This window comes from Callorhinus ursinus, unplaced genomic scaffold, assembly GCF_003265705.2.
Source record: "Callorhinus ursinus isolate GAN/ISIS: 27379988/994484 unplaced genomic scaffold, GSC_fseal_2.0 scaffold46, whole genome shotgun sequence".
Lineage (NCBI taxonomy): Eukaryota > Metazoa > Chordata > Mammalia > Carnivora > Otariidae > Callorhinus > Callorhinus ursinus.
In genome coordinates this window covers 11497232-11511512 of record NW_027397108.1, presented here as the reverse complement: position 1 = coordinate 11511512, position 14281 = coordinate 11497232, and the positions used below count along the sequence as shown (strand labels likewise).

The following is a 14281-nucleotide window of genomic DNA, read 5'->3' as shown; positions in this document are numbered from 1 at the left end:
GGCCCGGCCCGGGGTCGGCGGGTACCTGCTTGGCGTGGCCTCCGGCCCCCAGGAGCCGGATCGCAGGCCTGTGGACGAAGTGCCGGCCCCTCCTTCCGGCCCCGAGGGAGAGGCCTAGGCTCCAGCCCGAGCAGGGGCCCCGCGGTGGCCCGGACCCCGCGGCCCGGCCCGGGCGGAGGGCGCGCAGCAGCAGCAACGCGGCCGCCATGTTGGCCCGGAAGCGGCGCCTGCGCGGTCGGACCGCCCGGGGGGCGCCTGCGCGGTCGGACCGCCCGGGGGGCGCCTGCGCGGTCGAGGCTGGCCGAGCTGGGTCCCCGCGCCCGCTGCGCGGCGGCCGTCCTGGCGTGCCCCAGCGCTTGATTAGGTGCCTCCCGGGGCGGGGCGCCGCGAGGGGACCCCGGGAGGGAGGGAACCGGGACTCCGCGCCGGGCTGCGTGCTGCGGCCGCGCGGTTCGGGGGCGTCGCTGCTGGAGAGGGCCGCCCGGGCGCGAGGTTGCGGGGCGGAGCGCGGGAGCCCGAGGGAACCGTGCCCGGAGAGCTGGCGCTCGGACCCGGGACCCCGACCCCCACCCCCACCCGGACCCGGACCCGGACCCGGACCCGGACCCCGACGCAGAATCCCAACCCGGATCCGTCCCCGACCGCACGGCCTCAGCCTCCAGCCCCACCCGGGACCCTGGCCCGGCTGCCCGTCCCCTGGCCGCGGCGTCCTTTTTTTTTTTTTTAAAGATTTTACTTATTTATTTGACAGAGAGAGACACAGCGAGAGAGGGAACAGAAGCAGGGGGAGCGGGAGAGGGAGAAGCAGGCTTCCCGAGCAGGGAGCCCGACGCGGGGCTCGATCCCAGGACCCCGGGAGCGTGACCCGAGCCGAAGGCAGACGCTCAACGACTGAGCCCCCCTGGGCGCCCCTGGCCGCAGGGTCTTGCCCTTGGTTCATGCTTCAAAGGAGGGAGGGTGGCCGCGCGCCCTGGCGCAGGCCGAACCCTCATCCTGCGGGGGTTTCAGTTCGGATAGTTAAACATCTTAACCGGCTCTTTTCTGCTGGGGGCACGACGATGTCAGAAGTCGTCCCCAGCGCCGGTCGTCGGGATCGTGGCCCAGGAGACTGTCCCTGCGCCCAGCCAGCCCCCTGCCCCTGGCCGCCGCTGCTCCTGCCGGTCCACCTCTTTTCCAGCGCTTGAGCGCTCAGCTTTGAGACTGCTCGAGCTTTCGGCTCGTTTAGTAGAAAAATCAGACCAGGTGGGTGCGTGTGGTAACGTGCACCTCTCTGTCGTCCACGAACCCCTACAAGCGATCCTGGTGCTAACCGGTGCCTGGTCCGTATCGGTCACTCTCTTTTTTAAATATTTTATTTACTTGAGAGAGAGCATGAGCAGGGGGGTGGTGGGGAGAGACGGTGCAGCAGACTCCCCGCCGAGCAGGGAGCCTGACAGCTCCATCCCAGGGCCCTGGGATCGGGACAGAGCCGAAGGCTGGCGGTTAGCCGACTGAGCCACCCACGTGCCCCCGTATCAGATACCTTATATTCACAACTCTGAGGTACTCTTATGTCTGTTTTACAGACGAGGAAACAGACTCAAAAATTAAAAGCAACCGGGCTGAGAAGTGATGGCACGGTCTCAGAGCTGTTCTGACTGGTTTCTGGGCCTGCACTCTCCCCCGTTATTCCTTAGGTATTATAAAAGTAACGCGGCGTGTGAACCCTTCCCCTGCCTCACTGCTGAAACTAGGAAGGTGTAGGGACGGTTTTTAAGCTCAGTGTCCTGATGACGGGTGCTCAGCCCTCCAGCAGCTGGTGCTTCTGCAGAGGTTCGTTCTTATTTGTGGTTGGTTTGTGGAGAGAGCAGCCCCTAGGCCCAGGGCTGCCGGTGGTTCACACAACTGAGCTCACTTCCTTTCCTTTGCTTCTCCTCTCCTCCTACCACCTTCCTTCACCATCAGTCCTTCCTCCCCAGCCCCCCCAACCCCCCTTCCCTCTTTCGCTGGTTAAATTGCCCCACCCAGGGGCGCCTGGGTGGCCCAGTCGGTTAAGCGGCTGCCTTCCGCTCGGGTCATGGTCCCAGGGTCCTGGGATCGAGTCCCACGTCGGGCTCCGAGCGGGGAGCCCGCTTCTCCCTCTGCCTGCTGCTCTCCCTGCTTGTGCTCTCTCTTTCTCTGACATACAAATAAAAAATAAAAAGTAAATTGCCCCACCTACTTACTGCCTTCCCTTCTCCAGCTCGCTCTACCCTGCTCTCACTCTGCCCAGACCAGTCCTGTGACTGTAACTTCCGAGAGAGTGGTTCCTTGCACCTTACCAACGCTTGTGCAATGTGCCCTGACGGGAAGTGACCGGGCCCTCCACACTCACCTGTTCCCTCATCATCCACTCCAGGGGATTCGTGCCTCAAAGCCTCTAAGAAACGTGAACATGTTTGGGAAGAGTGTAAGATGCGCTCATACTAATACTGCCTGAACTAAAATTGTTGCTGTGGTCTGACTGCCTGGCACTCCGGTGGGAAGCAGTGCAGGGTGACGGCAAAGGGCCCGCCTCCGGCAGAAGAACACTGGCTTCTGTCCTCAGACCGTGAGTGACCTTGAGCAAGTTGCTGCCTTCTCCAAAAGCCTCAGTTTTCCCATCATTAAAATGGGGATAGTAATTATCTGCAAAGTGAGGCTAATAGCAGCCCTGGGTTTCCCACGGGGTTGTCGTTCGTGAGAACGGCCCACGAAGCTGGAAGTCATTTATATCTAGGAGTTTATTCCTGGGATGTCGACGCAAATGAAACTGTGGGAGAGCACACACTATCAGTGCAGTTCTTCAAATGTGGTTTGTTTTTTTTGAAGATTTTATTTCTTCACTTGACAGAGAGCACAAGTGGGCAGAGCGGCAGGCAGAGGGAGAGGGAGCAGCAGGCTTCCCGCGGAGCAGGGAGCCCGACGCCAGGCTCGGTCCCAGGACGCCGGGACCAGGACCTGAGCTGAAGGCAGCTGCCGACTGAGCCACCCAGGTGCCCCGCAACTAAACTTTTAAACTTTTTTTCTTTTTTTAAGCACGGTTGCTTCTACACTTAACCCTGACCTTTGAAGACCTTGGGCAGTCGATCACTGTGATTGCTGCTCCCATAATCATATTGGTGAGCTCCTCCTCAGAGGCTAAGTCTCACAGCTTGGAATGGCCTGCTCCACAATGACGTATTTGGCTAATCTTAGGATGTCTTCTATAAGATACACTCCCTTATAGAACGTCAGAATAAACTTACTCATTTCTTTGAGTTTTGGTAAATTTTGTTTCTGAACTAGAGATCTTTCTTAGGAAATTATTTCTTCTTCGGGCCGCCTGGGTGGTTCAGTTGTTAAGTGTCTGCCTTCGGCTCAGGTCATGATCCCAGGGTCCTGGATCGAGCCCCGTGTCGGGCTCCCTGCTCCAGGGAAAGCCTGCTTCTCCCTCTCCCACTCCCCCTGTTTGTGTTCCCTCTCTCACTGTCTCCCTGTCAAATAAAATCTTAAAAAAGAAAAAAAAAAGGAATGATTTCTTCTCATATCGCTTGTTAGCTGGGTTTTAGTCATCATATGTATGGGATTTTATAATCACTGATTTTGTTCTTGAAAGGATAAAAAGTCATTTCTACTAGCAAAAACCTGTACAGAAATGTGTGTATGACTGTCTGTAACCTCTGTTTCTCAAGATGCTGGGTGTGAGATTTTGGACCGATGTCCAGGGGGCACCCCGAAAGTGCAGGGGCTGCTTCCTCTCCAAATTCCGTTAACTCCCAGAGCTCTGGAGAGCACACGCCAAGTTCATTCATCTAATCTGTACTGATGATCGTATCCGCTATCCATTGATACGGAACAAACGACCCCACACTTGACAAGGTAAACCAGTGTTCGTTGTGTCACACAGTTTTCTGAGGACCGGGAAGCTGGGTGTAGTTGGCCAGGCGGCTCAGGCTCGGTCTTCCACAAGGGTGCGGTCCGGTCGTTGGCCAGGGCTGCGGTCACTTGAAGCTTTCCTGGTGCTAGAGGCTGGGTTTCCAAGGTGATGCCTTTGCCTGGCTGTTGGCAGGAGCTCAGCTCCTCACCACATGGCGTCTCCGTGGGGCTGCTCACATGACATGGTCCCATTTGGCAGGGACGGCCCAAGAGTGTGAATACTAGGGGGCAGGGGTCATCGAGGGTCTCCTTGGAGGCTGCTGACCACAGTGTTGATTACAGAAGATGTCTCTTGTTCACCTCTGCTCAGCAAAACCCAGCCCTTGGATCCTGACTCCCCCTGGTCACATGACCCCAGGCCTTGGTAGTGCTGCATTCACCCCAACAATGATTGGTCCAGGAGCAGAAAGTCAGCCTATGAGGTCCTTCCTCAGAGCTTCTGTTTGAAGGTGAAGAAGGGACTTCGCCTTTGGGGTCATGGAGTAGAAGGATGGATTGCGTATGCTGTTGGCCCCTTTCCCACCATGTGGAGAGAGCCAACCACGGCTGCAGAGAAGTTGGCTCACAGATAGAGAAGCAAAAGCTGCAGGTGAGGCTTGGGACAACCTGGTTTGTGTCCCTGGATCCGGTCATGGCAGGTGGGAACCCCCACTTCATTCCTCATCATGAGCCAACCCCTTTCTTTAGATGCAAGTTTACATTGGGTTTTTGGGTTTTTGTTGGTCCAAGCTGGGGTTTGCCTGTCCAGGTTCGGTAGCTACGGGGGAGTCGTCACCGGCCAGAGCACTGGGGTCCCTCCTTAACCCCTCAGTGTGAGCTCAGAAGCCTTGTCTGGGATCAGCTACCAGAAAAGAGGGGCCATGTCTGGATGTCGTTTACAGCCTATTTCTGGAAGTTACTGGCTTGCTATCTTCCTGGCCCCAGGGGTTACTTGTTAGGTGAACGATAAGATATTTGAAGGAAGAAGGCGTTCACTTTTTGTATATGGTCCCCCAGACAGCTTTCAGTTGAATGTGCTGTGTAGCCAACAGGATCCTCTGCTTGCTCGCTTCTGGGGTGTAGACAGTGACCGGATTAGCTGTATCTCCACTCTGTAATCCACAGCCAGCAATCATCAGCAGAGTGGCCCCATTTCTCGGGGTTGGACAGGACACACTGTCCTCCTGAAGGTCTCTGTGTCCTTCAGTGAAGGCATAGAGTATTCACCAGCTGGCCGGTCCTAGATCCTAGAGGTCTATGGCTATTATGGCTTTTCAGCAAATCAATGATGGACGTACTTCTGTAGAAATTCCATGAACCGGGCGCCTGGGTGGCTCAGTTGGTTAAGCGACTGCCTTCGGCTCAGGTCATGGTCCTGGAGTCCGGGGATCGAGTCCCGCATCGGGCTCCCTGCTCGGCGGGGAGTCTGCTTCTCCCTCTGACCCTCCTCCCTCTCATGCTCTCTGTCTCTCATTCTCTCTCTCTCAAATAAATAAATAAAATCTTTAAAAAAAATAAAAAAAAAGAAATTCCATGAACCACATTGAATTTGGACAGCCACAGCGTAATAGGAACAAGACACAGTGACAAGCAAGTGTTCCCAGACATCCCTGCCTTTTCTACCAGCCTGCTAAAGAAAACCTTGCTTTTGTTCACTCAGAACTTCCAACTCCCTGTTCTCAGAGATTGCTAGCTCACTCCTGGATGTTTTGCAACGCAGAACAAAAAGAGGTCAAAAGAAGGGAGGACAGATCCAAAAGGATGGGGAAAGACCCCCAGAGCTGTTACGGTCCCAGAGTAAAGATGATGAGGAAAGGGGGGGAGCAGTGAAAGGGGCAGGTGGGGATAGTTTCTGACGGTGAGTTTTTGGGGGGATTCACACAGTTGCAGAAATGGTGAGAGGCCCTCAAACAGTTGCAGAAAGTGAAAGAACTGGAGAAAAAAGTCGATTTTTATGGGATAAAATGGCATTTCCCTTCACAGACACTCTGTGGCCGTGTCCTAGGTGCTGGGGACACAGCAGTGAACAAACGCTTGTCCTCAATGAGCTTCCATTCCGACGAGAAACGAGTCAACCAGAGCAGCAAAGCACATGGTACGGAGGGCAAGTAAAGCCTGAGCGGGGCGGAGGAGAGCGAGTGTGCAGGCTGGGCTCCACCACCACGGTGAGGACCCTGCCTTCGTGCTCTAGGTGGAGGAGCCTGTGGAGGATTTTGAGCTACAGACGGATTCGTCTGTGTTACAGCATCCTTTTGGCCAGACTGGGGCAGGGGAGGGCAGGGCTTGCAACAGCCCAAACGGGAAGGTGCGCTTGGGCGCGTGGGACAGGCTGAGGCTTCCCAGAGGCACAGGGCAGCCTGTGGTGGCTTCATGTTGATCTTGGTGGCCGGCTGATCACGGGGTCAGCAGCACACGACTGCCCTCAACCCGATGAAGGCTGAGCACCCCGCCAGGCTCCACCAGGTGCAGGTGTAAGAGGACCGGTTTCAGGCACTGGTCCTTTTCACCATAATTTACAGGTTGATTTGACAGGGGACAAGGTGGCTGCCTCTACAAAGAATTTGAGCCAGGGCTCACTTAAGCCCCCTTCCCCCACAGAACATTGGCTACACAGACACACACCAGCAGATCGAGGTGAGGGCGCCAGGACCTCCCTGTGGTCCACTTAGCCGTTTTTCCCCAGAGGATCCGAGGATCCGTTTCTGGAATTCAGGGCCAGCCCTGGTGGGAGGAGGTGTCAGAGCTGATCAGGTTAAGTCGGAGATTATCTGGAGAGGGGAGGGTATTTCGGCTTTATACTGGCCTCAAATCGGAGCATGCGATATGGGTTTGGCCACATCTCTGTCCCTGCTGTTTTATGTTTATTTTGTTTGACAGTTTATTTGTGACTTGGGCCCTAGGCAATCCTACATGAGGTTACAGTTTCATAAACAGAATAAACAAAATGAAACAGAGCCCATAGACTATGTTTACAATCCTTCTCTGGGCAGGAGGGAGGGACTAAAGCACTTGTCTGGGAGGTCTGGAGTACGCAGGCACGAGAAGCCGGCCTCCCTGGATGCTGTGGGTGCTGTGCGCAGGGTCGCTGGAAGGTGACTCGCAATATTCAACACTGAAACCCGGGAGCATTCCTTTATTTCACTCAGATGACATCTATCCTTTTAACTTCTGAATACTTTTTAAAGTTGCAAAGCTGAGTTTCAGTGACACAATTTACTAATTTCTATAATCCCGAGCATCGCTGCTGTCCCCAGTACTGTGTCTTGTGTTTTGAAAGGTATGTGTGCCCATAAAGCACGGTCTCTGCCCAGAGGTGGTGAAGCAGAGAGCGTGAGCTCCAGGAAAGAGCTGAGGGACTGACATCCGGGTTCCTGTGGCTTGGGCCAGGCTATCCCCCACAGCAAACCCATCTCCAAAGGTCTCTGCTTCTCCCCACCAGGTGGATGCGTAAATGGCACGTAGGACAGTTCCAGGGGCCGTCCGTGAGCTCCCAAGCTGCTCAGGCCGGCTGCCTCTGTGTCTGGGCCCCACTGCTTTCCACCGTTTCCCCACACTCTGCACGTTCCTGCTGAACGGGACCACTTCTTTCTCCCTTGTTAAGTTGTACGCCTTCCAACAGTCTAGAGACATCTAACAATCTTCCAGACCCCCGGGCCCTGTATCGCCTTCTTGAGAACACTTACCTTTGTCAGTAGCCTGCGGCCATGCCATTTCTCCAAACTGCCGGACCTTTGCTGACCCCCACAAAGGGTTTTGGGGGGCCCCCAGGGTTCCTGGACCACACTTGGTGAAACTATGGTCTCAATCATGGCAATTCTAATGTCATTAAAATGATTTTTATCAAAGATATGTGACTTTGGGGCACCTGGGAAGTGTCCAACTCTTGATATTGGCTCAGGTCATGATCCTGGTTTGGGGATTGAGCCCCCAGGGCGGGTAGGGCTCCCAGCTCAGCGGGGAGTCTGCTTCAGGATTCTCTTTCCCTCTGTCCCTCCCCCTGCTGGTGCACTCTCTCTCTCTCTCTCTTTCTGAAACAAATAAATCTTAAAAAAAAAAGCTATGTGAGTTTTATTAGTTTAAAAAGGGAACATAGGGGCACCTGGCTGGCTCAGTCGGAAGAGCATGTGACTCTTGGTATCAGGGTTGTAAGTTCGAGCCCCATCTTGGGTGTAGAAATTACTAAAAAAACACACAAAAAAACCACAAAAAAACCTTAAAAAAGGGAATTCAGATTGGATTCGAGATTATACTTTGTGAGCCTCTCTTTGGCTAAAGACATCTTGCAGTCTCTGGCGACAGTTTGGAGAATTTATTATTAAATCTTCACTGGATTCAGCATTCGTGAAAGGTTCCGAATCGACCATCCTGGGTAGTAAGCACTGGGGTTACTCCCAGGGCTGGCACGGGCCAGAGGCCTGCTGTCTCAGGAAAGCTCAGCTGTATTCCCAGGGGCTCCTTTCCAGGGACTGCAAAGAGCAAAGCCTCTGTGGCGGTAAGTCCGTGACTCCTTCCCCAACCCAGGAGAGGGGCTGCAGATGGGTGTCTGCCATTGACAGACCATGGCCGCCCACCAAAGCTTCTGGGATGTCGGATACCAGCTGCAGAACCGCAGGACGGCCCTTTCAGCCCCGTCCGGGCCATGAAAGTGTGTGAGAGAGTTGTGTTCTGCCCCTGCTGTGACACTGTCCTGCACACCCCGGCATATGTTGAATGAGAACACAATCCATCTCCCAGCTGAGTAAGCGCCTTGCTTTCCGCAAGCTGACATTCATTACATAAAACACATTATGCAATATTATGACACCCTCACTAGAAAAAAGGCTTAGGAAGATTTATTTTTTTACTCTCAACCTTTCTAGTTGGATTTGTGAGAAACTGATTGAAGAAAAGAATAGTTCGTATATTTAGATTTTAAAATTACATAAAAACTGATAGGCTAGGGGCGCTTGGGGGGCTCGGTTGAGTGAGGGACTCTTGGTTTCTGCTCAGGTTGCGACCTCATGGGTGGTGGGATCAGTCCAGGTGGGCTCTGCGCTCAGTGGAGAGTCAGCCTGGGGATTCTCTTCCTCTGCCCCTCCCCCCACTCCCATGAATGCATACATGCTTTATTAAAGAAAATAGGTAAGACCTTTACGAAACAACCCGGTAGGCTACAGAAAATGTACTGGGTGAAGAGTGTTAAAAATTAGGGGGTGGTTTTGGTGGTTTTGGGTGAGGGGTCCCAGGAACATCTGAATCTTGCTTTATACCACAGTTCCTCCTTCCCTTGAGGTTTCAGAGGGCGATGCATCACAAAGCTATGGTAACTGGACAGCAAAGCATGCAATAATTTATTGTGAAGCCAGCTTGTGTTCCAAATTCTAATGCTAAGAATGCTGGTGAGCTGAGGTTGACCACAGGGCTGAGGGTGGGCTGGCTTGGCCCAAACCCAGATGACAGTTCTTACCCCATGGTCATGAGGTAAGAGACAGAGAGGAAGTCGTCAGAATGTGGGCCTGCTCTGGCCACTTCTGCCACTTGTATAGAAAAGGAAGTAGAGGGGAGCCTGGGTACCTCAGTTGTTAAGCATCTGCTTTTGGCTCAGGTCATGGTCCGGGGTCCTGGGATCGAGCCCCGCATCGGGCTCCCTGCTCCGCGGGAAGCCTGCTTCTCCCTCTCCCACTCCCCCTGCTTGTGTTCCCTCTCTCGCTGTCTCTCTCTCTCTGTCAAATAAATAAATAGAATCTTAAAAAAAAAAAAAAGAAAGAAAAGGAAGTAGAAAGAAAGCAAGGTGGCTGGGCCGCCTCCCTTTCAGCAGTAACCTCTGGAATTCTGCAAGGGAGTGAAGAGCCCCACTGATGCCCCATCACTGTCCCAGGCCACAGCAGAGGGGTGGTGTCCAGCGGAGTGTGGAGAGTCCCTTCAAGGACCTTGGCTTAGGAGCAAATCAAAGTAGGACACACTGATTCTCTGGGAGGGCATCCAGCATCACCTGGGCACTAGAGTTCTCTGGAGCCACATATGGCTTATGTTTAATCAACAATTAGCTTCTTTTGGTTCTAGGGGAACACAGACATGCTGCAACGTAACTGCTTTTGGCAGGAACTTGGTTTCCTGAATCAGAATCGCCCAGTGGGTCCAGGTAACTGCATTAAAGAAAACAGGCTTCCCCGGAAAGCACTGGAGAACTACCCTGTGGGGATCGAGATAAGGAATTGATAGACCTGATGTGTGTTCTTTGGCCACATGTTTGACAAATTGTTTTTATTGAAACTTCCCGTGAAAATTTAATTTCCAGTTTCCATGGGAACACGGGAAGGTGTGGCACGGCTGGCTGTCTGGCAGCCTCCTTCAGGCCCCCCAGGCTCGAGGATGCTGTTTGTCACCTGCCCCTGCTCTCCTACTCTGCGTCTCTTCACGCGCCGCCCCCCAGCCCCCTTCCTGTTTCTCTTTCCTCTGCAGCTGTTGCGACCACTTCCCACCTGGCCTCTCATCACGGGCTCACCCTCACGCTGTTTTCAACAGGGCTCTGGGGGCGCCTGGGGGCCTCTGTCGGTGAGGCGTCTGCCTTCGGCTCAGGTCATGATCCCAGGGTCCTGGGATCGAGTCCCGAGTCTGGTTCCCTGCTCAGTGGGAAGCCTGCTTCTCCCTCTCCCTCTGCCGCTGCTCCTGTGCTCTCTCTTACTCAGTCTCTCAAATACATAAAATCTTTTTTTAATGCATTTATTTGTGTGAGAGAGAGCACAAGCAGGGGGAGTGGCAGGTAGAGGGAGAAGTAGGCTCCCTGCTGGGCAAGGAGCCCCATATGGGGTTCAATCCCAGGACCTCAGGATCATGCCCTGAGCCAAAGGCAGATGCTTCACTGACTGAGCCCCTCAGGCATCCCAAATACATAAAATCTTAAAAAACAAAAACAAAAACAAAACTGGACTCTGCCCCCTTGCCTCCTGATTAAAGCCCTTCACTGGCAGATGCCACTTGCAGGTGAAAGGTGATATATATCGGATGCCTGTGAAGCCTCACCTGCCCCTAGCTACCTCTCTGCTCTCTGTTGTTGCCCCCCTCACCCCCATCCACCTGTCATCCACATGGAGGCCCAAGTATCTTGGACTTAACTGTACAAAACTAAACTCCCAGTTTTTCAGCCCAAAGCTCTACCTCTCCTGGAGTCCTTCCAGCCAGTGTTGACTTCATCCTGGACCTTTCTCTTTCTTACGGCCCACAAAATCTTGCCAATTCTGTCTTCAAAACACATCCCAGATCCAACTGTCTAACGAGTCCGGATGGCATTGCTACCCCACACCACCTCTGTGCTCTGGCCATCTCCGGGCGATCCGTGAACGGTAGGTCAGGTCATGCATGGTTCATCTCCCTGCAACCGTACAGTGGCTGACCTTTGCACTCAGGGTGAAATCCCAACTCCAAGTCAGGACCCTTGCCCAGCCACCTCCTTCATCTCGTTTGCTTGGACTTTGCTCTCTGCTTGTGGGGCTCCTTCCCACCCTATCTGGGGTGCTCTTCCCCATACCATGCCTTGCTTCTTTGTGGTTCTCCTCAAAGGTCATCCTATCTGAGTTCTTCACCAATTAACTTATATAAAACAGCACCACTCCTCTGCCCCCATCACCCCGTATTTGATGCAGGACAGCGCTGAAAACACAGTGGGCACTTACGAAGCCTTAAGTATGTGTTGAAAGCTGCTCTTTGAGCCACCACACCTTCCTCTGCCTTAAGGACACCAGTTAGGTTGCCCCTTTGCCCAGGGCTGTCAAACAGAAGCAGCCAGGGTGTCCTTTAAAATTTCCTAGTACTGGGGCGCCTGGGTGGCTCAGTTGGTTAAGGGTCTGCCTTCAGCTCAGGTCACGATCTCGGGGTCCTGGGATCGAGTCCCGCGCGGGCTTCCTACTCCCTGCTCAGCGGGGAGCCTGCTTCTCCCTCTGCCACTGCCCTCTCCACTCGCGCTCTCTCCCTCTCAAGCAAGCAAATAAAATCTGAAAAAAAATTTCCTAGTAGCAATTGTCAGAAAATGAGATAAAATTAGTTCCCACGGTATATTTTATTTAATGCCATTAAACCAAAATACGCTCCATGTGTAATAAATACAAAAAAATGTTCTTATGAGATATTTTACATTCTTTTCTTCTTCATGCTGCCTTTGAAATCTGGTATTTTATATGCACAGCACCTACCAGTTTGGATTCGCCACACTTCCAGGGCTTACCAGTCACACGTGGCTAGAAGCTCTCTTACTGGAGAGCAAACCTAGAACATTCTCCCCCTATCTTTTTCACCTGTTCCTTAACCTTCCGACGGCAGCTCAAGCGTAATACCTTACGGAAACCTTTTACTAGACCTGGTTTTTACTCAGCGTTCTTTCCTAGCGCCTTACTCATCTCTTTCGAAGTGCTATCAACAGCTTGTAATTAGGGCCTTGTGCAGCTACCTGGTAAACATACGCGCTCCCCGCCTGATGCTCAACCCCACGCTGGCAAAGAGCGGACCTGCTCTGTTCCCACCCAATCCCGGGGCCTGACCCAGGCTGCGGCCCACAGCAATAAACATCTCTTCACGGACGCGTTAAACGGCAGAATTCTTCCCTCTACTCTGCATTTCTCTCCTCCACCGCAGCTTCTACTTACAGGTTCTGTTTTTGTTAAGCACCTTTGCTTCTACCTTGTCAGACTGTTTCCAAGGCAAATTCGCTGCCAAGAGCATTGGATTGGCTAAGGTTAGTGTCTTTCAAATTTTCCCAGGGATGAGTCCGGTCAGGGACCCAAACAGGCAACGCCGACTCCTCGTTCCCTGCCGTGTAGCTCTACGCCGGCGGGCGTGGGGTCTGCAGCCGGCATTTCATCCATTTTACAGGCAGTCCCGTCAGGTGGACCCGGGGACCCTCGGGTCATCACTCCACGGGCTGGCTGCACGCTCCGGTGCCCCGCTCACCCAGCGAGGCGCCTGGCAAAGTCCGGCTGCCCGCGGTAGGCCGGCAGGCTGCGTGCTACGGCGCGGGCCCCGCTGCCACGGGCTGCGCACGCTGCCCGCGCTCCCCGCAACGAACGGAGGGTGCGCGGGCGCGAAGACGCCCCGCCCGCGGCGCCCCGGCGGAATCACAGCGCGGGTGGGCCCCGGCCGCGGTCCGCCCGCACGAGGGCGCGCCGCCTGTCCTCCTCGGGCCGGCTCCAGGCGGGCGCGGGCGGCGGGCGGCGGGCGGCGGTCTAGTTCCGGGGACCGGGCTCCGGGACCCCGGCGTGGGCGAGGCGGCCGTACGGCCGACACCTCGCCCCAGCTCAGGGGACGCCAGACCCCGGCTTTCGATCGTCTCCCTCGTCGCTTCCGGCATTTGGAAAGACCAATCGTCACGCCTGAGAGCAAAAGACCCGCCCCTCCGCGAAGAAAGCAGCCAATCCAGCTGCCCGTTACCCTAGCGTGCCATGCGCCCAGACGCGCGATCCAGACCAATCCGTTCCGGGACGTCCTTCTAGTCCCGCCCCAGGCCTGTCACCGCAGCTGTCCCTCTCGCCGCCGCCCCTTCACCCCCGCCGGCGTACTTCCTCCCCGACGCCGTGACGTGCGCAGCCCTGTGCCCGGCCGCAGCGGGCCAATGGCGGAGGCGGATACGGCGGGCCAATGGGCGGCGGCGTCTCATGCGGCCGGCGCCCGCCGCAGCCGCCGCCGGGTCCCGGAGCCAGAGGCCGCCGAGCCGGAGCGCGATGGAGCGAGGGCCCCAGGCGGGGAGGCGCCGCCGCCGAGCGCGCGGCCCGACGTCCCCTCAGTGAGCGCCCGCGCCGCCGCGGCGCCGCCCGAGCCTGGCCGCGCCCGAGGGGCGGGCTCGCCTCCCGCCGGCCTCGCCGCTTCGCCGGCGCTCGGAGCCCGCCTCCGCCGCCGCCACCGCCGCCTTCCCGCTCGGGGCCGGGAGACGGGCCGGGGCTGCATGGCCTCGCCCGCGCGCCGCCGCTGAGCCCGCGGAGCTGTGCAGCCGGGAGCCGGTGAGAGCCACCGCGGGCCGGGGCGGGGGGGCGGGGCGGGCGCCGGGGCGTGGGGGCCGCCTTGAGGCCTGCAGGCCTCCCCTCCGGGCGGAGCAGCACGACGGGCGCCGGTGGGCCCAGGGGCCTGAGGGGCCGACGTGGGGCTCCGGGGGGCCCGGGCAGCCGTGAGCGGCTGACGCGGGCTCCTGGTGGGCCTGGGGCGCCCGGGGCAGCCGTGAGGGCCCGACGGGGGGCTCCGGGTCGGCCTGGAAGGCCCGGGCAGCCTTGAGGGGGCTGCGGGGGCTCCTAGGGGGGCCTGGGGGGCCCGGGGCCGCCGCGCAGGGTTCCGGGGGGGCCGGGGGGGTCGGGGGCGGCCGCAGGGGGCTTGGGGGGGGGCTCGGGGTGGGCCTCTGCGGGGCCAGGGGCAGCCGCGAAGGGACTGG

At 56.3% G+C, this 14281-nt stretch overlaps 2 protein-coding genes and 2 long non-coding RNA genes across 17 annotated transcripts in view; 3 read left to right on the top strand and 1 right to left on the bottom strand.

The window, feature by feature from the left end:
* SPG7 (SPG7 matrix AAA peptidase subunit, paraplegin) overlaps positions 1 to 232 on the bottom strand; it is a 29838-nt gene extending 29606 nt beyond the window's left edge. For all 3 annotated transcript variants that reach the window (XM_025860500.2, XM_025860502.2, XM_025860503.2), the window contains exon 1: positions 26 to 232. In XM_025860500.2, coding sequence (XP_025716285.1) covers positions 26 to 208 — 183 coding nt within the window. In that variant the 5' untranslated portion in view covers positions 209 to 232. The remainder of the gene's footprint in view (positions 1 to 25) is intronic.
* A 139-nt stretch (positions 233 to 371) lies between these two features.
* Positions 372 to 3748, top strand: LOC112814792 (uncharacterized). 2 transcript variants are annotated; one of them, XR_003205865.2, is made up of 4 exons: positions 372 to 1242; positions 1566 to 1676; positions 2852 to 2993; positions 3672 to 3748. It is a non-coding gene; the product is annotated as an uncharacterized lncRNA (long non-coding RNA). The 2 variants fall into 2 exon arrangements; XR_003205866.2 differs by having other exon boundaries at positions 2830 to 2993.
* Positions 3749 to 4221: 473 nt separating this feature from the next.
* Positions 4222 to 6855, top strand: LOC112814791 (uncharacterized). Its single transcript, XR_003205862.2, has 2 exons — positions 4222 to 4504; positions 5878 to 6855. It is a non-coding gene; the product is annotated as an uncharacterized lncRNA (long non-coding RNA).
* Positions 6856 to 13561: 6706 nt separating this feature from the next.
* ANKRD11 (ankyrin repeat domain containing 11) overlaps positions 13562 to 14281 on the top strand; it is a 191564-nt gene continuing 190844 nt past the window's right edge. For 9 of the 11 annotated variants that reach the window (XM_073882424.1, XM_025860413.2, XM_073882426.1 and 6 more), the window contains exon 1: positions 13563 to 13859. The gene's annotated coding sequence lies outside the window, so the exon portion shown is untranslated. Of the gene's footprint in view, positions 13860 to 14281 lie in introns of all 11 variants that reach the window. The other 2 variants (XM_025860419.2, XM_025860417.2) reach the window with 2 other exon arrangements.